The 20,937-nt window shown below is 47.6% G+C and overlaps 1 protein-coding gene across 2 annotated transcripts in view; it reads left to right on the top strand.

Moving 5' to 3' along the window:
* The window catches only part of LRP1 (LDL receptor related protein 1), a 1,437,817-nt gene that overhangs the window by 1,401,591 nt on the left and 15,289 nt on the right, over nt 1–20,937 (top strand). For both annotated transcript variants that reach the window (XM_086966724.1, XM_086966716.1), the window contains exons 87-88: nt 5,239–5,329; nt 6,361–6,505. In XM_086966724.1, coding sequence (XP_086822850.1) covers nt 5,239–5,329; nt 6,361–6,505 — 236 coding nt within the window. The remainder of the gene's footprint in view (nt 1–5,238; nt 5,330–6,360; nt 6,506–20,937) is intronic.

The following is a 20,937-nucleotide window of genomic DNA, read 5'->3' as shown; positions in this document are numbered from 1 at the left end:
TACCGGTTGTGGTACGATATTACCGAACAACATGTCGATATCGGCAAGATTCATTATCGTAGCGTCTACGAGCTGCGATAATTCCTTATAATACCCAGCAGGATTTTTGCGAGGATCGGGCAAAGTTTGTTTCACCTGAAGCACTTCCGATCGTTTCCATGGGAGGTGTATCCACACTCTCTGGAAATGTGCCGGAACTGGCTGGGCACCAGTATTATCAATTGGTATCCAAACTGGCGGAACTTCACGCATAGGATATTGGCCAGACTCGGTTTGTTTTTCAATGTCCTCAACGAACAATGCATGAGGAATAGGAGCGGGACGAAGAGATAGTAAGTGCTCAACAGCACGTCGAACATTAGTGTCGACTATCAGTCCAGTTGCGAACTGGAGCCGAAGTTCAGACAGGGCGGTCAGCACCTCGTCAGGCGCATTAACCACTATCTGATCATGTAAGAACTTGCACATTTCATCAAACACATATCTCTGAGTTGGTATGTTGAATTGATCAAACGTTTCGAGGACAACACGAGGTGGATTTCTAACAGGGTTTATCATCCAACCCATCGCCATATTGTATAGCGCAACACGTTCTCTATTACCAGGAAGCTGGCTACGTCTCTGAGGACCATCAGAACCAGCAGACCCAAAAACAGGTCCGAGCGACTGGAAGAAGTTTGTCGCAAGGGGAGAATTACGATTACGAGTAGAGGGAGAAGAATAAGACACAGGACTAACAAGAGAAGGAGTAGAGACATTAGCAGCAACAGGGGTTAACAACACAGGAGCAGTAGCGGGAACAGGAGTATGTGGAAGCGGAGGTGCAGTAGGAATAGAAATAGGCAAAGGAGCAGGAACAGGCGGAAGAGCGGGTGCAGGTTGAGGAACTGGTGGAGGAACAACAGGTGGAAGAACAGGTACGGCAGGGACCACAGGAGCTGCGGTACCCTGTACGTACGGAGGTGGCGACTTCATAAGATAAGACATTAAAGAATCCTCAACTGCCTCTTCCTTCTTATCCGACTCCGTAGGCAAAGCAGGATAGCATTTGTCTATGGACATACGCTGTAATCTCTCAAACACTTCCTTATCCTTATCCTCCTTATCACGCTGAAACTGCTCAGCTTTCTTCACTATAGTAGCAACAGTATCTCGCTGACTACGTTTATTTTGTCTGATCTCTTTCTGTCGGGCTTCTTTGCGCCAGAACCGAAAGGCATCAAACATGGCCGGCCTAGATTTGCGTTCGAACAACTTTATTTCCAAATTATCTAAGATCGACGCTTCGAAGCTACCGTGAGGTGGCCAACGAAGATCGCCGTCTTTCTTTGTATATTTTATCCAATAATCGTTAAAAGCAATCGGGCCTAGCCCATGTTTGCTATATAAATCATAAGTAGGAGTTCCAACCGGAGGTATCGGACACGAGTCCTCCAGCAGGGAATCCGCACCACAAGGTCTAAAGCAACTAAACAAAGTACTACGACCAGGCATCTTGCACACTAGCCGAGTATCACAAACTTCAAGGGTTACGGGATTTCGGGATTTACCAAGTCCCAGCAAAGAACTAAACCCTCGGTCTTTGGCGGCTGCAGTCGTCAAACAAATACAACAACAACAAAGTACGCTAGCAAAGTGTCACCGACAAAAACACTCACACAGCGTGTACAACAAAGACACCCGCTAAAGTGTCTACAACAAAAACACTCGCTAAAGTGTTTACAACAAAGACACTCGCTAAAGTGTCTACAACCAAGAACTCTGGGAGCGACCCACAAATACTTAACTCAAAGATCAATGGCGTCCTCAGGAAGGCCCGTCAATCGTCTCGCTATACCAAGGTCTACGCCAGGCGCCAAAACAGGTCTACAGTCAGGGCAGCAGTCCGTCGCAGCCGTTAGGAGGCGGGAATCTTCGCGGGAAAAGTCTTCGGGCCACTTATTTCGACAACAGGATCGATGAAGCGGGGTGCACCTTCCCTCGGAGATTTCACACGAAGTTCCTCACGATCGTCGGGCTTGGACCGGTACCACTGATGCAAGCCCCACGTTGGGCGCCAACTGAAGGACTGGGTTCTTTTGGACCCAGCGGTGCCAGGGCACAACACCTGAAACCTTCGTGGGTAACCTGCTCCGGCGTACAAGTCACAGAGACACGGGACACTTCCTTCGGCGTCAAAGAGTCAAGGTTTATTTACTGCAGGGAACACAGAAGTCACAGGAAGTACATCGAGTGTAGTTCGGGGAGACTGCTTCAAATTGTATTTGTGGATCGCTCCTTTTATACAGTTTTTACCCATAGGATAACATGATACACAATAGTTTACAACCTGGTTCCCACAAGTCGCTCTCAGAGGGGTCGCTTTGGTCACTTTGAAACACACAAGGTCCGGAACATAAGTGCGAAAACATTTGGCGGTTCCCAACTGTAAAAACCCATCTTCCCACCATTAGCAAATTCCAATCAGCAGTAAAGTAGATCGAAATAGGAACGAAAACAGGTGCAGAGGAAGACGGAGACAGTAGGGAGATCGGAAAGGGTGTAAAAAGGGGAGGTATCGAGAAGCACGAGATACAGGCATCAAAGGGACGTGCCTAATGAGATGCACGGCTGAGACAATAAGTCCGTGCGGCAAGATGAGCCTCGAGCGGCGTCATCTGCCTTACAGCAGCAACCCCCTCGTCATAAAGACACTTTCAAAGAACATGTGTCTTCCGCAAATATCTTGGGAGTCCCAGGGTCACGAAGCGAACAGCGTCCGTTCGCTGGCTACTTGAGGGCAAGAGACAAAATGGATGCCGTATCTAAGATGGAACCCGTGGGTACAGATGAAAAACCCATGTAACAAACGAACGGTTTAAGTTAGCACAGTGAAACTGCACACACTTACTAAACTCGTCATTTGCGGTTCATAGATACTAGACTCGCCCATATTCGTGCGAGTCGAAAACACCACTTACAATTGTCACGGAACCTCACAGCCATGTACTACATACAGAAACAAGGAGGCACCCACTCCCTTCAACTGTCACAGCTCGCACAAAACATTTAGAGATGGGCCATTCCACAAAAGATATATCTGCTTGCAGAACACCTTCCAGGAGTTTACAATCAGATAGCCGATCTGTTAAGTCGACAAACACAACAGAATCACGAATGGGAACTACATCTGCAACTTCTTTAACCATTCTTTCACAAGTTGGGTCATCCAGACATAGACTGTTTGCCACACACAAAAACCCAAAATGCTCAACCTTCGCCGCCAGGTTTCCAAACCCGTTGTCCAAGGGCAATGCGATATGGATAAACTGGTCAGGCAGATTTGCGTACGCTTTTCCGCCAGCCCCACTAATACCACTAGTGGTACGCAAGCTCAGACAACAGTCTCTCAAACTGATCCTGGTAGCTCCCACATGGGCACGCCAACCATGGTTCACCACACTGCTAGAACTCTCTCTAGTTCCACACCAAAGACTGTTTCTGACACCATCAATGCTAACGCAGAAACATGGAGACATCAGGCATCCAGATTCAAGTCAACTGAATCTGGCGATCTGGCTTCTGAAGTCTTAGTCTGGTTACCTTAACCTGCCACCAGACTGTATGAATATCATTAAAGAAGCCAGAAGACCTACTACTAGAGCTTGCTACGCTGCAAAATGGAAGAGATTTGCCATTTACTGCACTAACAATCAAATTGATCTTCTAGATGCTTCCATCCAAAATATCATCTGTTACCTTCTCCATTTACAAAGATGTAATCTAGCATATTCATCCATACGTTTACATCTTGCAGCCATTGCAGCATATCTACAAAACAGACAACATATATCATTATTTAGAGTACCTGCAATCAAAGCTTTTATGGAAGGATTAAAGAGAATCATTCCTCCTAGGTTACCACCATCTCCAGTGTGGAACCTAAATATTGTGCTTACAAGGATCATGGGGCCCCCTTTTTAACCTTTACATAAGTGTGAACTGCAATTTCTCACATGGAAATCAGCTTTCCTTATTGCTATTACCTCTCTTAGAAGAGTTAGTGAGATTCAAGCTTTCACTATACAAGAACCATTTTTACAATTACACCGTAACAAGGTGGTTCTACGGACTAATCCTAAATTCCTTCCTAAAGTAATTACTCCTTTTCATCTAAATCAATCAGTAGAGTTAACAGTGTTTTTTCAAAACCCAGACTCTGTAGCAGAAAGAGCTCTACACACACTAGATGTAAAAAGAGCTCTTCTCTATTACATTGATAGGACCAAATCCTTTCGTAAAACAATGCAACTGTTTGTAGCTTTCTCTCCACCACATAAAGGCAACCCCATTTCAAAATCAGGAATTGCAAGGTGGATTATTAAATGTATACAAATATGCTATCACAAGGCAAACCGCACATTAACAGTTCCTCCTAGAGCGCACTCCACACTCAAACTAGGAGCCTCCATGTCTTTCTTAGGGAACATTCCCCTAGAAGACATCTGCAAGGCAGCAACATGGTCTACAACACACACCTTCCCTAAACACTATTGTGTTGATGTGCAAGCTAAGCAGCATGCTGCAGTAGGCCAATCTGTCCTCAAAGCCCTCTTTCAAAATACTGCAACAGATACAGGTGACCACCGCTAGGGGAGACACTGCTGTACAATCGATGCACAGTGTAAAATCTGCAGCTCATATGCCTCGAACGGAAAATGCTTCTTACCAGTATGCATCTGTTCTTTGCATGTAGAGCTGCAGATTCTTACACGCCCTCCCGCCTCCCCGGGGCCTATATCTGTTCCAGTTCGATCTTAAATATACACGCATGGACATCCTTTCTTCTTTCTACAAACTCCATTACCCATCATGGCGAAAAACAATCCAAGGATGGAGCTGATGCCCATGCGCACTATCAGCTAAGGGAGGAGTCACCTATCTCGTGACTACAAAGACTTCTTCCAAGACGACAACAACATGCAATCATCAGAGCCCAACACCAGGTGGCGATCTAATGCACAGTGTAAGAATCTGCAGCTCTACATGCCAAGAGCAGATGCATACTGGTAAGTAGCATTTTCCTTACTATCCTGTAACACCATTGCACTTGTGTTCCTGCTTGTATAACAGCTGTCTGCTGTGTTTCTACTGTTAATAGCATTGTGTTTCAGCTCCAGTAACATCAGTTCTTGCACATACTTCTGTTCTCCCTCCCCAGCGGTGCAGCTATGTTTTATGATTTCCTTTTGCCTCTAGGAACTGCCTCCATCGTGATCCCAATTCTGCTGCTCTTGCTTATAGTCCTCATTGTTGGAGCAGTGTTCTGGTACAAGCATAGGATGAGTGGGTAAGTGGCTGAAGTGCAAACAAAAAGGGCCCTCTGGCTCTACAGGAAGATATTGTACCAAAACAAAACTGTGCTGCAAGATGGGGTCCTTTCCACAGATGGTATGAACTAAAACTTGTTAAACTGTGTCACACCAAGGTACAAAACTACCATTACTCTAAAGTAATATCTTCTGCAGTAAAGATCTTTTTCTAATATGCATACCATGCCTGCTCCTGCCAGGACTCCTGACAGGAATATGCTATGCAAGTGGAACTATTAAAGATAAACTAGGAAATCAGATTTACACTTCCTATTAGTTCCTAACCGAATTCTTGGAAATAAATCCATGTCTATTTCTCCTGATATTTATTTTTCCTATGGCCAACTGTTTTTGATTGTTTCTTTTTAAGAAACTTTCTCAAATTGCTGTAACTTAGCAGACATGCTCGCATTTGGTATTAATTTTCAGATCCCTTTTATGATTAGTTGGTCCACATTGGGATCTTTTGTAATACTGCAAATGTATTAGTATGTTACCTGATCAATTTGGGAGAATTGCAGACCCATCACTGTGCCACCCTTGTGGCCTTCTTGCATATACACTTAGACAGGTGACTGCCCTGCAAAGTTGAAGTTGCTAAGTATCATTGACTACTTGAAAAACGAGGCTTTTTCCAATGAGTTTCAGAGAAGCATAGTTTTAGCAGTAGTAAAATATGTGCACAATTTAAATGGAATTCAGGCTAGAGAAGGAAGACCGAATGAGCTTTGAACAAAGAAAAAAGTTGAGTAGAAACATCCCCAATTAAAAACACTTTAGCACTTACAGTGAATGAGGATGTGTCTGCATAGACATGTTGATGAAGCTCCTCCTTCCTAGTTGACTGTATAGAGTTTTGGAGAGGGGCTTGATTTCTAATGCCTGTTTCTGTCTTTGTCAAGAGCACTTCTATCACGTCTGTTCAACCAGGGAAAACTGGAAGGTCTGTAAGTCATGGGCTTTGCCTGTATTCTACAATTAATGTGCCTTTATTTTTCCTCGGTGACAGGGCCAAAGGTTTCCAACACCAGCGGATGACAAATGGTGCCATGAACGTTGAGATCGGGAACCCATCCTACAAAATGTATGAGGGAGATCCAGACGACGATGTTGGGGAGTTGCTAGATGCTGATTTTGCCCTAGATCCAGACAAGGTAAAAAAAAGAATGGGGGGGTTAATGAACTTGTAGGTTTGGTTGAGATATAGAATACAAGCCATATCAATTTGAGTATTACCATGCATGAAACCAGAAATTTCTGACATGGAAACCCTATAAAGCCCTGCTGCAGCTCAGGAAACCCATCATTATGGTGGCAGGTTTCAAGTTTTCTAGTCCCTGCAGTAAACCCCTCTAAGGTGGTATACAATAACTGCACACAGCAGCGGGAAAGGAGTTTGCAACAACTAGGTCCAAGGCAAACTGCATATCATTAGACACGTTCTGATATGGGTTCCACACCATCTAGACACCATGGTTACAATACAGCATCATGATAACCATAAGTCTAGGCTAGGGCTGTATGGCTGCTATTTCTATTTAAACAACCTCTAATGGTATTCGTCTGTGAAATAACTGTAGCTAAACATTACACACTGACATGGTTCATGGCAGTTTGCAGACCATCACTCAACCCACCAGACACTATCATACATTGGCTTCACTACACCCAACATTTTGGCATCTATTCATCCTCTCAGGGTTTACTAATGCTGCAACTGTTTAGGGAGGTGCATCATAGCCACCAATGCAAGACGGGTACTAGTAGTTGTGCTTTATGCAAATGCCTGTAATATAACATAGTTTACACAAACGAAAAACATGCACTGTTCACACCAAATGTCCTGTTATGTATCAACCTCCATATAGCAAACAAACTAGTCTGTCAAGCACTACTAAAACTACTGAGTGGATTCACACCAAATCACAACAAGCACTCTTTCTGAAGCAAAATCTAGCTTCCTGCCAAATTTGATGCAGTTCTGTTCAACCTTTTTTGCTGTAGCCCTGCCTAAATATGTCTATGGAAAATGCTTGGGGGTTTTCCATTTTGGGACCCCCTCCCCCTTTTTGTTGGCCCCCGCTTGACAGATTACCTCAAAACTTCCATGAAGAAACTAGTCAAAAAGGAGAATGGTTCTGGAAATGTTAATGAAGATTAGTCAAATGGTGGCAAAAGTTATTAGCAAATCAAAAAAGGCATTTCCTATCGAAACTCTGACCCAACTAGAACTACTCAGTGGCAACTGTCACTGTGAGATATATTTGTACTTATTAGTGGTAGTCGCTGTTAGGTAGTTATAGTAAAGACCTAGTTTTCCTAGTAAAAGCATTTTTTGTTTTGCTGATAACTTTGGCTTCGTTTGAGGAATCTACTTAACATTTTCAAAACCAGTTTGCCAGTCACTTCTGAGCTGTCTGGGAGGCTTTGGGTGAGGCGAGGGCCGAGAAAAAGGTCCGAACTGCAGAACGGAATTGCACCAAATTTGTCAGGAAGCTAGATCTTGGTCCAGAAAGAGTGCTTTTTTGAAATTTGATGTAATTTTTTTTTTAAAGATTTTTTTATATCTAGAGACATGCATCCACATGCCAACAGCAATGATGTGATTGGTTGGCCGCAACCTGAGAGTAAAGTTGTGGCTGCTATTTTGTGAATCCAGTTCCTGAGGGGAGATAAAGTATAAGGGGTCAAGATAGAGGTCTCCTGACCCCATGGGACTTGTGAAGGTGCCTATGTGTGATCCGCAGTGGGAAAGAAATTGTACAAAAATGTTTTACTTTTGGTATGTAAGGCTCCCCAGGTCCACCACGGTGGTCCGCGCGTCCCCCGTGTGAATCTTCGACAGATCCGCGGATCCAGGCTAAAATTAAAAAACATCCACCCACTCAGAAACAAACTCGCACCACTCTCAAAACTGCTCACACACCCCTAAACACCCACACAGCTGCTCCCACACGCACTTACATACCCACACACCTACACACACAGCCACTCTCACAACCATATAGCCACTCACACTGCCACCAACACACGCAGTGATACATTTATAGAAATTGCAATAGCATGTTTTTATTAAATGTGTTGTTGTAGTATGGAATGTGTGCCATATACTGGCAGACCCCTCTTTAGACAAGGATTCGCATCAAATCCGCTGATCTGTAAAATGAGGATTTTGTTTTTAAAGAAAGACTTGGTGCATGGCATTTATAGAAAGACTACATAAGTTACCCTAACTTCCCTTTGACATTTTTTGTTTTGAAATATATTATAAGAATGAATGTGTGAATAAAATAGATTTATGAACTTGTGAAAATGAATATTAGTAAATTGAACTTTTAGGTAAAATCGTTGTACAATTTTATAATTAAAAAGAACCAGTGAAATTCACCCCAAAAAAAACAAAGGTTACAGGGATGTTCTAGTTAGGAAATAGCATTTAAAAACTGTAGAAATTCACTGAAAAAGATCAAAGGTTACAGGGACATTAAAGTTAGGTAAATACATGTTCGAGGCATGTGAGCTTTAGATCATATTCTTTGCATACTTCTGCCATCTAGTGTTGGGTCCGGATGTTTGCACTTTGTTTTTCTTCGAAGAAGCCTTTCGAATCACAAGGTAGGTGACTCCTCCTTTCAGTGATAGTGCGCATGGGCATCACCTCCATTGTTAGATTGTTTTTCCCGCCATCTGGTTCGGACATGTATTGCTGCACTCCAATTCGACACCGTTCCTTGGGTTCTCCTCGGCTCACAATTCAATTAACCTCTGTGGTATTGTTATTCGATTGCGTTTCCCATTCTCCGTGTATCATATCTGTTTCAGAAAAATCACTTTCGATCGGAAACTTCTTGGAAGCTGTCGGGACTAGCTGTGTCTGGCCACCTCGCAATTCGGGCCACCTCGCAGTCAATGGAACAGACTCCATTTAAATTCTGACCCGGATGCCACGCCAGTACCCACTCGCACGAAGTGTGCAACTTGTGCCTCTCCCTGGAGCACAGTAAAGGGGTGGGGGGGGCAGCCTACCAACCTGCCTGCTGGGCTCAAGCACACACAACTATACGTGATATACAATAGTTGAAACAATGTTTCACATCAACATTTAAAAAAATTTCATACTGAGACTTTTTCCTTCTTCCAATGTTCTATTTATAAAGCAACGAGTATCAATAATGGCAATAAATGTTGCTCATTCAAACATTTGCATAACGTGTAAACAATACATTCATAAAGAATCCTTGAATATTCAAACATAGATGATTTAAGCCCAATGCATTTCGGGATTAAAGTGTCCCTTCTTGAGGGGCATCACTGTAAGAAACAATAACCAAAACATGAATCATTAAATGCACATAACTGCGAGTCTTCCAGCACCATTCCCCATGTGGAAAAATGAGTCCTCAAGCTACTTCAAACCCATGACATATTATACACCGAAAGATACCATCTGTGTGAATGCTGAATAAAATAATAACTGAAATTAAACAAGAAAAAAGAAAACCGAGAAAAAGAGGGCAGTGACCATCTAAATAAAGAGGAGTGTCTAATTACTTCAAACGGCTGTACTCACTCACTACGCCTCGCCACAATAAATGCGACAATGGAAATTAGCACTATCCGAACCACTCTTTTCGGTGCAAGCTGAGTATATCGCAGCAATCTCGCTTGAAGTAACGGTCTGTAAATGGTCAAAATAAAAGCTGTAAAACAATAGTCGCTAAATGGGTAATTCTTAATAGTCTCTTACCCACCGTTTTCTTCCTTTTCATAACATGATGTCCTTAAAACACAGAAGAAAAAATCATGTATGACTTTCATTCAACGAAAACCGAATCGCAAGGCAATCATAATGCACTCCCGAAAACAACAACTTACCAGTCTAAAGCTTTATATCCCGTTGTACCAAGTTCACTGCGTTCAGTCACGAATTACAACCTCACGTCCAAGCGAAACCCGATCACATATCAGGAGATGTGCCTACGTCACTCTCTGCCGTCCGGCTATTTAACTTTACGGACCCTGTTACGTGACGAGGGTAAATGATTTCATCATTTTTTAGTTATTTTAACAACAAAACTTTATTTAGATGCTCGCTGTCTGCCGTCCGGCTATTTAGGCTGAAGGTGCTGACTGCCAAGCAACAATTGCTCAATATTCCACTATCTTTTATCCCTCTGCAAACTACTCATTACTACAAAACGTAGACAATTACCAGGACATCAGGCGCTACATAGACATTCACGAATATACTGTTAGAAGAGAAAAAATTCCATGACCATTACTCCATAACGTTGAGTATAGGTGGAGCTTACTCCAGTGCTACATGTGCAAGAAAAAAATAAAAATGAGTAGAATAAGAAGAAAAAAATAACGCATAAGGAGAAATGTACAAGATTGGTGACAAAACCATTAACATCATGGTTTTGATGTAGTACATAGATGGTAAATAGTTCAATAAAAGGTAGGCATTAAACTAACAGTATGACTCGTTCTATCATAGAAAACAACTGATTTATATTCTATCATTGAGCCCTCCTGGTTTAAGTGTACCTAGGTGTTTCATCCAAAAGGTCTCTCACTGCAATAGACGTTTATTCATGTCCAGACCCGGATTAACAAGTAATCTTTTAACTGAGCTATCGTATGGCGGTTTTAGATCCAATGTGTCGCTGAACACAAAGCTGTACTTTTATTGCATATTCTGCTTTTGTGTTCAGAGATACGAACTTTCGGTGTCCCTTTCTGTTTTCCCTATATACAACAGGCTGCATGGGCACTTGATTGCATGCATTACATTGTCCGTGTTACAATCCCCTTTGTAGTGAAGCTTCATACATTCACCTGTATGAGGATGTGAGATCATGTTGCCAGTCATTACATTATTAATGTGTATGCCCGGAGCACGACAAACAAGACTACAACGTGTGCAAATTGTTCTGATCCAAGAAGATGCTCCGTGACTGTCAGGCTCGATGTCACGAACTCAACATCAACACAGTGGCTCCATTCTGGATCTCTTCAGAGAAGATTCCGAACAAGACGTCTACGACGCTCAAGGAACCGAGGAAGAGGAGCTAATTTCTGTGTCAGAAGCCGATTCCGACATGGACGAAGAGATTTCACAGGGTCAGCGTATCGTGAGTACCGATCCTCCCCTGCCCCAAACACCATCTCTGTCTAAGAAAAAGGCCCTGGTTCCTCCTCTGCCTTCAGGCCAATGTCGGCACAGAGAACATGTTTCCAACACCCCGCTTTCGGGCTCGGCACCGAAACAAACATCAAAGCCTTCCGCTAGGGATAGAGTAGGCCGTATTCGGGCCAGAGCGGAAACAATCAATACCGAAACACATTTCGGCGTCAACTCCTTAGGTACCGAAGCCATCTTCGGATCCGAATACTTCGGTCCAAAAGCGTCATCTACAAAAAGTTTGTCACAAAAAATAAAACGGCTCCTACTCCATCAAACGAGCCTCGTTTCGACTCCCGCCTTCTAACATGGACCTGAAACAGAAGGAATGGTCATTAATCCCAAAACTGGACATATTCACTCAAAATTGCCTTCAAAACTCAAACCAGAAACAGAAGACACCTACCACATTCCTCTTAAAAGAAAACATGTTGGTATAAACCCCTCCTCCTCCTCCTCTTATACCTCCTTCCCTACCTAACCCAAATTTGTTAATAACACCCACAAATTCACCACGACCACAAACACCTGACAACCAAGATGATGGGGACGGGGTAGATAATAATAGCCCTGATCCATGGGACGATTATAGTACAGAGCCAAACAGAGATAATGATCCTGATGTATACCCTACAAAACCCTCTCCGCCTGACGATAATGTAGGGTACATAGAGGTAATAAATAGGGCTGCTGAATATCATGGAGTTCAGCTTCATAAAGGGTCACTTGAAGAGTATTTTCTCTTTGAGACAATAAGCTCGTCCCAGAGATCCACTCACACACTGCCTATGCTTAAGGGTATGCTAAGATATGCGGACAACATCTTCAAATAGCCGGGTCGCGTAAGAATTCTTACACCAAGGGTCGATTAAAAAGTATATATCTGCACCATCAGATCCAGTTTACATCAGGGTTCAGTTACCATTGGATTCCTTAGTGGTTTCTAATGCCCGTAAACTGGCAAACTCACAAACATCGGGGGATGCTCCTCCTTCAGAAAAGGAATCTAAACTTATAGATACCTCAGGCAAGAAAATAGCTGCACAGGTAGCCAATCACTGGCGTATTGCCTATACCCAGGCTCTCTTAGCTAGATACGACAGAGAACACTACGACAAATTAGAACCATTGCTCCAATTTCTACATGATTGACATACGGCTTAGGCACACAACCTACTTCAGGAAGAAAAGCTAATTTCAAACACATCTATTAGATGCGCTTTAGATGCAGCTGACAGTGCGGCTCGTGCAATCAACACCAGTGTCTTGCTAAGAAGACACGCCTGGCTAAGAAATTCAGGGTTTAAACCCGAAGTACAGGCTTCTATATAAAACTTAGCTTTTGATAAAGAGCATCTCTTTGGTCCTGTTGTAGGCACTGCCATAGAGAGGATGAGGGATTCAGACATTGCGAAATCTATGGGAGCCCTACAGTCCCCATCCAATAGGGGTTCTTTTTGTCGCTCCTTCTATAGAGGAGGCTCCAAAAACATATCTACAGACACTTCATCGTATAAAGGCAACAGTCAGTCATCCTCTTCAAGAAGTTACTTTCAAGGCGGATTTAGAGGCAACAATGGCAAGGGAAGAGGTAAAGGTTCCACATCTCGCATCTCTCCCTCAACAAACAGTGACTTGCCTCCCCTTCATCATTCCACTCCTGTTGTGGTACATCTCTCTCAATTCCTCCCCGTCTGGCATACAACTTCAGACAGATGGGTTCTAGGAATTATCCAGTCTGGTTATTGCCTGGAGCTTACCAACAACCCCCAATCATTCCTCCATATTCACACACAATGTCAACAGAGCATCTACACCTCCTCAAACCAGAGGTTCACTCTCTTCTGCAAAAGGGAGCAATAGAGCCCGTACCGTTACAATATCCTGGATCGGCATGTACTCCCTGTACTTTCTCATACCCAAAAAGGACGGCTCTCTCAGGCCTATTTTAGATCTCAGGGAGCTAAATCAATAAATTCACTCAGATCACTTCCATATGGTCACTCTTCAACAAGTGCTCCCACTCCTACAGCAAGTTGACTTTCTGTCTACTCTAGACTTAAAGGACGCATACTTCCATATTCTAATACATCCTGCTCATCGCAAATATCTCAGGTTTGTGGTAGCAGGACAACACCTTCGCGGCGTCTGTGAGAGGGGCACAAGTAGTGACGGAGCTATCCGCCGGAACAGTTGTGTTCCTTGGAACTCCACCCCCCAGATGTCATTTCGAGTTTAATCACCTAATAAGCTCGTATATGTCATCCTTGTTGGCGGAATTCCCTCCACATGGACCTAAATGATTGGTAAATCTACTAGTACCTCTTTAGCACCAGACTACGGTAAGAGGGGTTACTGTATGAGACTGGGACAGCCAGACGTCCTGAAGAAGACCGATGTGACCGACTATTTGAGGGCACGCTTAGGTTGAAACATGTTGACTTTAGCAGTTGAGGAGGGGTGTTAGGCGGTCCTAATTTCCTGATTTAACACCACAATCCGTAATTTATTTTTAATCCTGACCTTGGAACCTACTAATAAAGCTAAATTCGGTATCCACGAGCCAGTTTTAATCTCACTATTCTGACTGCACTTTTTGTTCTATCACTGTACCCAGTCTTGGGCTGCCACATTTTGTTGTGAACACTGTTGTCACTTCCATCCTTGTGTTGTATTTTGTCTGTGTTTTATGTTCCCCCTCCCTATGCTCCGCCCTGCGCGTGGCTATGCCTGGCAGAGGTGCAGTCTTCTCTAGGAGCTTCCCTCATTACTCTCAAAGCTCCAGCCACTCCCAATGTAGCCAAGATTCACAATAATCTGAAAGAAACAGGTTAGTGTTAGATTCCTTACCTTAAAATATCCCCAGGCGTCAGACTGGATCCGGAAAGTTTTGCGTAGCAGTACCCCTGCGCGTCGAAAGGCGTCGTCTGCAACTCCACTTTAGGCGTCATGGTCGCCAGGATGACATCATCGAAGTACTTAGATGCTGCCCTTGCGCGGTGACGTCAGTTCTTCTTTTTTCCCCACCAGCAAGCGTAGATCCGGGAAGAGCAGTACTCCTAGTCAATTTTTGACTAAACTTTTTTGATCTCTTTTGGATCTTCTCGAGTGGATCCTCGACTCCGGTGCTGATAGGGATGCCCGGGTTCAAACCCTGCGACGACTGTAACCGCTTGATGTCAGTTACTGACCCCCACCGTCGGTGCCTTTATTGCCTCGGGCCGACCACGATGACAAGTCGAGCCCCGACTGCCGGGCCTTGACGTCGAAGGCTAGGCGGGAGCGATCCCGTAAGCGCCTCGAGATCCTGCAGTCGGCCCTGCGCCGCTTGAGGTCCCAGTCCAGGAGGAGGTCGAGGGACCACAGTCATCACAGCTCGGCGAGTCAACACCACGCGTCGGGCTCCAAGTCCTCAGGTAAGTCGAGGCACACGAAGTCGAAGAAGCGACATCGCTCTTCTGACTCTCCCCGACGAACCGGCGACGCGGCCGGGGGTTCGGGCAACACCGCCCACGCAGCTCCGCTGGAGGCGCAAGCGCCGCGTCCAGCTCCACACCCGCCGGTCCCTGAGCTGAACGCGATGCCAGAGGAGATCAGCGCCTTACTCACGGCCATGAGGTCGCGCTTCCCTCCGTCTGGTCCCGCCGAGGTGCCTTCGGGCCCCGCGGTCCCGTTTGGGAGCCCAAGCGGGCCGGCGGCTCCGGCCCCAGCGCCGTCGGGTGCTTCGGCCCCGGCGACGACTCCCGTCCCAGGCCTGGATCCGTGACCACGCCGGTCGACCTTACGACCCCGCCACTGGTGCCATCACCAAGGGTGTCGCCCCCAGCACCGTCCCCGGACGGCGGCGTCCCCGATCCCCAGTCCGGATCCGGCGTCGGACCGGCGCCATCTTCGACGCCGATCGGTGAGCCCTTCACCGACGACCTAGCTCCATCTTTTATTCCTGGCCTCCAGGAGATGGGTGACGAGGGGGATTGGGAGGGGTCTGAGGACCCTTTGGCACTGCAGTGCCAGTTGAGCCAGGATTGGGCAGTGGTTTTGTCTCCCCTCCTACCGTGGCTCCGGAGGAGGGGGCTGCTTACAGCGTGGTGTTCACTAGGGCAGCCAAGGCCTTGGCTCTTCAGCTCCCAGTTGCGGCCGTGAGGACCAACCTCTTCACTGAGGTGCTCAAACCGCAGGCAAGCTCCTCGGAGCCTCTCCTGCCGTTTAATGAAGCCCTCACGGACGTTCTGTTGGGCACCTGGTCCAAGCCCTCTACTGGCCTCCCTGTAGATCAGAATGTGGCCCAACGCCAGCTCCGGGCGACCCCAGTTTCCTGGCCGTTTACCCTACCCCAGAGAGCCTGGTGATCCAGGCCTCAACCTCCCAGACCGCATTCCCGACCGCTCCTCCGGATCGGGAATCCAAAAGGTATGACCAGTTCGGCAAGAAACTGTTCTCCCTGAGTTTGGGGTTACGGTGTGTTAAAACCGCCTGCCTTTTGGGCCGTTACTCGAACTCTCTGTGGGATACGGTTGCTGAAGTGCCGCAATACCTGGCAGAGGTCCAGGCAAAGCTTACCCAAGCCCTGGCAGAGGGAAGGGATGCAGCAAGATACTCCATTCTTTGTGGACTGGATACCACGGATTCGCTAGGCAGGGCGATTGCAACGACGGTGGTGGTTCGCCACCACGCCTGGCTGAGGTCCGCCAACTTTTCGGGCGATGTCCAAGCCTCCCTCATGGACATGCCCTTTATGGCCGTCGCCTTTTTGGCGACAAGACGGGCAGTGCGCTGGAGCATTTCAAGGACTCCAGGGCAACGGCCAAGTCCTTGGACCTCGGCCAACGCCAGCAAGCTTCCGCCTTTCATCCCTTTCGTGGCCAAGGAAGGGGCGCCCCCAAACGTCCAGCTAGCCACAGGCCACCGAACCAACCTCAACGTGGTCGCAGACGTGGTAACCGCAGTGGCGGTGCCGGGGGACACCGACAATGTAAGTCCACACCCGCCCCCACAGCATCTGCCTCAAAATCCTCCGAGTTTTCAGGCTCACTCGACACCAGTGGGGGGCAGGGTTCGCCATCGCCTCCTCCACTGGCGCTCCATCACATTGGACAGGTGGGTGCTGCAAATCGTTCGAAGGGGCTACTCTCTCCCCTTAGAGTCGACCCCTCCAGCCATGCCACCGCAGTACCACCACATCTCGGGGGATCATTTGCAACTTCTGGAGAAGTATGGCTTAATGGTTAGAGCGGCAGACCCTGATGCGTAGGTCGGCCCGGGACCAGGATTCAATTCCCGCCTTGGCGGGTCTTGGGCTCAATTTCCTCAGACTTGATAATTCTCGCCTCGGTGCCTATTCTAATCATGGCTCCCACTCTGCAACTCTGGGCAATAGCTTGCTTAATCTCCACAACGGCCCTAACAATGCTAGGATGCCTGGCTGCACCTTGGGGGTGCCCAGGAGTGGGCGCCTCACAGGGAAAAAGCCAGGAAGAGTTCCACAGCGGTATTCGTACAAGCGCCGGAGAGACCCCATGTGGGGTAATTCAGGCGCTATACAAGTAATACAACATTAACATTTACTTTTCCATGAGGAAGTTACGACCTTCTTGGTCATGGGGGCTGTCGAGTGCGTTCCTGGGCCAGAAGTAGGACGTGGTAGCTATTCTCATTACTTTCCTGTACCCAAAAAGGGCAGAGGGGGCCTACGCCCTATCTTGGACCTACGGAAAGTCAACGGCTTCCTCCGGAAGGAGAAGTTGAAGATGCTGACTTTGGCCCAGGTCCTAGATGCCCTGGACCCAGAAGACTGGATGGTAACGTTGGACTTGCAGGACGCTCAATTCCATATCCCCATCCTGCCAGCCCACTGGCATTACCTGCGGTTCACGGTAGGTCACGAGCACTTCCAGTTTACCGTGCTCCCGTTTGGCCTTACCAGCGCCCCACGGTTGTTCACGAAAGTGATGGCAGTGGTCGCAGCTCATCTGCGCAGATTAGGGGTTTCAGTCTTCCCCTATCTCGACGACTGGTTGTTGATGGCAGACTTGCCCCAGGCAGTCGTCTCCCACCTCCAGACTACGGCCGACCTGCACTCGCTGGGGTTCTCCATCAACTTACCAAAGTCACACCTGTGCCCCTCTCAAAAGCTCCTTTTCATCGGGGCGGTTCTGGACTCAGCGCAGTTTCAGGTTTATCCCCCCCGAACAGCGGGTTAGGGATATTCAGGCTCTGATTCCGATCTTTCAGCCTTTATCCCGAGTCTCGGTCAGGTTGATGCTGCGGCTCCTGGGGCTGATGGCTTCCTGCATCCCTCTGGTGCATCACGCCAGGTGGCGGATGCGGGCTCTGCAGTGGGACCTGAAGTTTCAGTGGGCACAGCATCAGGGCAATCTGTCCGACCACGTTCGGATCTCGGAGGGCACTGCAAGACAGTTGCAGTGGTGGCTCACGGACCGCGATTGGGTCAGCGGCAGATCTCTCTCCCCCCTACCCCAACCGGAGCACGTAGTGGTGACCGATGCGTCCCTCCTGGGATGGGTGGGGGGGGGCACATGGGAGAGAGGGAGATCAGAGGCCTCTGGTCTCCGGGGGAGTCCTGGCTCCACATCAACCTTCTGGAGCTGCAGGCGATCCTGCTTGCACTGAAGGCATTCCTTCCCTCTGTCCGGGGAAGTGTAATGCAGGTGTTCAAGGACAACACCACAGCCATGTGGTGCTGCAAAAAACAGGGCGGGGAGGGGTTGTGGACCCTTTGTCAGGAGGCTCTGCGCCTCTGGACATGGCTGGAACACCAGGGCGTCACCCTGGTGGTTCAACACCTGGCAGGTGCCCTGAATGCATGGGCGGACAAACTCGGCCGCCGGTGCATGATGAATCACAAATGGAGTCTGAACTCGGACGTGGCGCAAGGTCTCTTTCGGCAGTGGGGAGAGCCTTGGTTAGATCTATTCGCCACCGAAGAGAACGTGCAATGTCATCAGTTCTGCGCGTTGGAATTTCCAAGGCGGCACTCTCTCGGAGACGCTTTTCGACACGAATGGAGCTGCAGTCTGTTATATGCCTTTCCGCTTATACCACTTCTGCCCAGAGTGCTGAAGATCAGGCGCGACCAGGCCCAAGTCATCCTTGTGGCTCCGGACTGGGCATGAAGATTCTGGTATCCCGAGCTACTCGGCATGTCAGTCGATCCCCCGATTCGTCTGCCACTTCAGGAGGACCTTCTGTCGCAGCAGCAGTGAACAGTCCTCCTCCCGAACCTGTTCAGCCTCCACCTCCATGCATGGAGATTGAGCAGCGACAGTTGAGGCCATTTGACATGCCTCCTGAAGTCTGTTATATAATTCTGGCAGCCAGGCGTCCCTCCACAAAATCGGTATACGCCTGCAGGTGGAACAAATTTGTGGCATGGTGCACAGCAAAGGCTGTGGATCCTCTCTCTGCCTCCCTTTCAGAGGTTCTCCTCTTCCTTCTTTCTCTTGCCCAGCAGGGCTCTGCTTTGGGCACTCTTAACGGCTACCTCTCTGCCATTTCTGCCTTCTTGAGGCTTCCTGATCAGCCTTCTCTTTTCAAGTCCCCTGTTGTAAATAGATTCTTGAAAGACATCACGCACATGTTTCCTCCTGTTCCTTTCGTGATGCCTCAGTGGGACTTGAACATTGTTCTAACCTATCTGATGTGCGCTCCTTTTGAGCTGCTTCACAATTGCCCTCTTTGTCTTCTGACTCTTAAGACTGCATTCCTGGTTGTCATCACCTCTGCCAGGAGGGTGACTGAGCTACAGGCTCTAACTTTTAAGCCTTCTTTCCTTTCTGTCCATCCGTACAATGTTGTGTTAACCACATCGCTGCTGTGGTTATTTTTCCCCTGTGCTGGAAATCGGAATTCTCATGCATTCATGACGAGCTCAGCTCGTCATCAGCACAGCTCAACTGTGCCTCATGACGAGCTGAGCTCGTCATGAGCATGGAAGGGGTTAAAATCACGTCCTTCTTTCCTGCCCAAGGTGGTTACAGCCTTTCACATCGGGCAGACCTTGCCCACCTTCTTTCCGCATCCTTCCAAGTAGGAAGAGAGGCTCCACTGTCTGGACCCTAAGCGTGCGCTCTCCTTCTACCTTAATCGCACACGCCAGTTCTGGGTGGACGACCAGCTCTTTGTTGGTTACATGGGCGCTAAGAAGGGACGGGCGGTGCACAAACGGACCATCTCTCGGTGAGTCGTGTTGTGCATCAAGGTCTTTTATTCCTTGGCTAGGAAGGAGCCCCCTGTTGGGCTGAGGGCCCATTCCACTCGGGCCACGACGGTGGCTGCTGCCCTGGATCGGGGAGTCCCCTTGCAGGATATCTGTCAGGCAGCTACGAGGGCCTCGCTTCACACGTTTGCTAGACACTACTGCCTTAGCAGCCAAGTCAGGAGAGATGGCTTTTTCGGCCGTTCCGTTCTCCAGGACTTTCTGGTGTGATCTTTGTTCGCAGACCCACCACCGGGGTTGGTATTGCTGGGGTATCTATTCTAAGGTAATGAATCTAATACTAACCTGTTTCTTTCAGATGAACAAGTTACTTAGAACTGTGGTTTTGTGTCTCTTACACTGTACCAACTGGGAGCCCTTTCTATGTACTACTCATTCTATCTGGATCGCACATGCCAGTTCCGGGTGGATGACCAACTCTTTGTTGGTTACATGGGCGCTAAGAAGGGACTGGCGGTACACAAGCGGATGGGTCTCGGTGGGTCGTCTTGTGTATCAAGGCTTGTTACTCCTTGGCAAAGAAGGAGCCTCCTGTTGGGCTGAGGGCCCATTCCACTCAGGGCACGGCGGCTACCACTGCCCTGGGCCGGGGTGTCCCCTTGCAGGACATCTGTCAGGCAGCTACGTGGGCATCGCTGCACACATTTGCGATACACTACTGTCTGGACAGCCAAGTCCGGAGGGATGGCTTCTTTGGCCGTTCCGTCCTCCGGGACTTTCTGGTGTGATTATTGGTTCGCAGACCCACCACAGGGGTTGTATTGCTGGGGTATCTATTCTAAGGTAATGAATCTAATACTAACCTGTTTCTTTCAGATGAACAAGTTACTTACCTTCGGTAACAATATATATCTGTAAGAAACAGTAGTTAGTGTTAGATTCCTTATTGCCCCACCCATCCTCCCCGTTCTGCGGACCGATATCTAGGGTTAAGGACATCCCTTTCAGGGCCCTAGTTCCATAGCACCAGTGTCGGTCTCTGGTATGGCTCTGCGTTTCTGGTATGGAAAGGTATGTACAAGAACTGACAGCGCGCGAGGGCGGCGTCTAAGTATTCTGACGACGTCTTCCCGGCGACCACGACGACGACGGACGCGGAGCCGAAGACGACGCCTATCGACGCGCAGGGGTACTGCTACGCAAAACTTTCCGAAACCAGTCTG

Source organism: Lissotriton vulgaris, chromosome 1_1 (genome assembly GCF_964263255.1).
Source record: "Lissotriton vulgaris chromosome 1_1, aLisVul1.2, whole genome shotgun sequence".
In the NCBI taxonomy this organism is placed as follows: domain Eukaryota; kingdom Metazoa; phylum Chordata; class Amphibia; order Caudata; family Salamandridae; genus Lissotriton; species Lissotriton vulgaris.
This window is presented reverse-complemented; position numbering and strand designations above follow the sequence as displayed.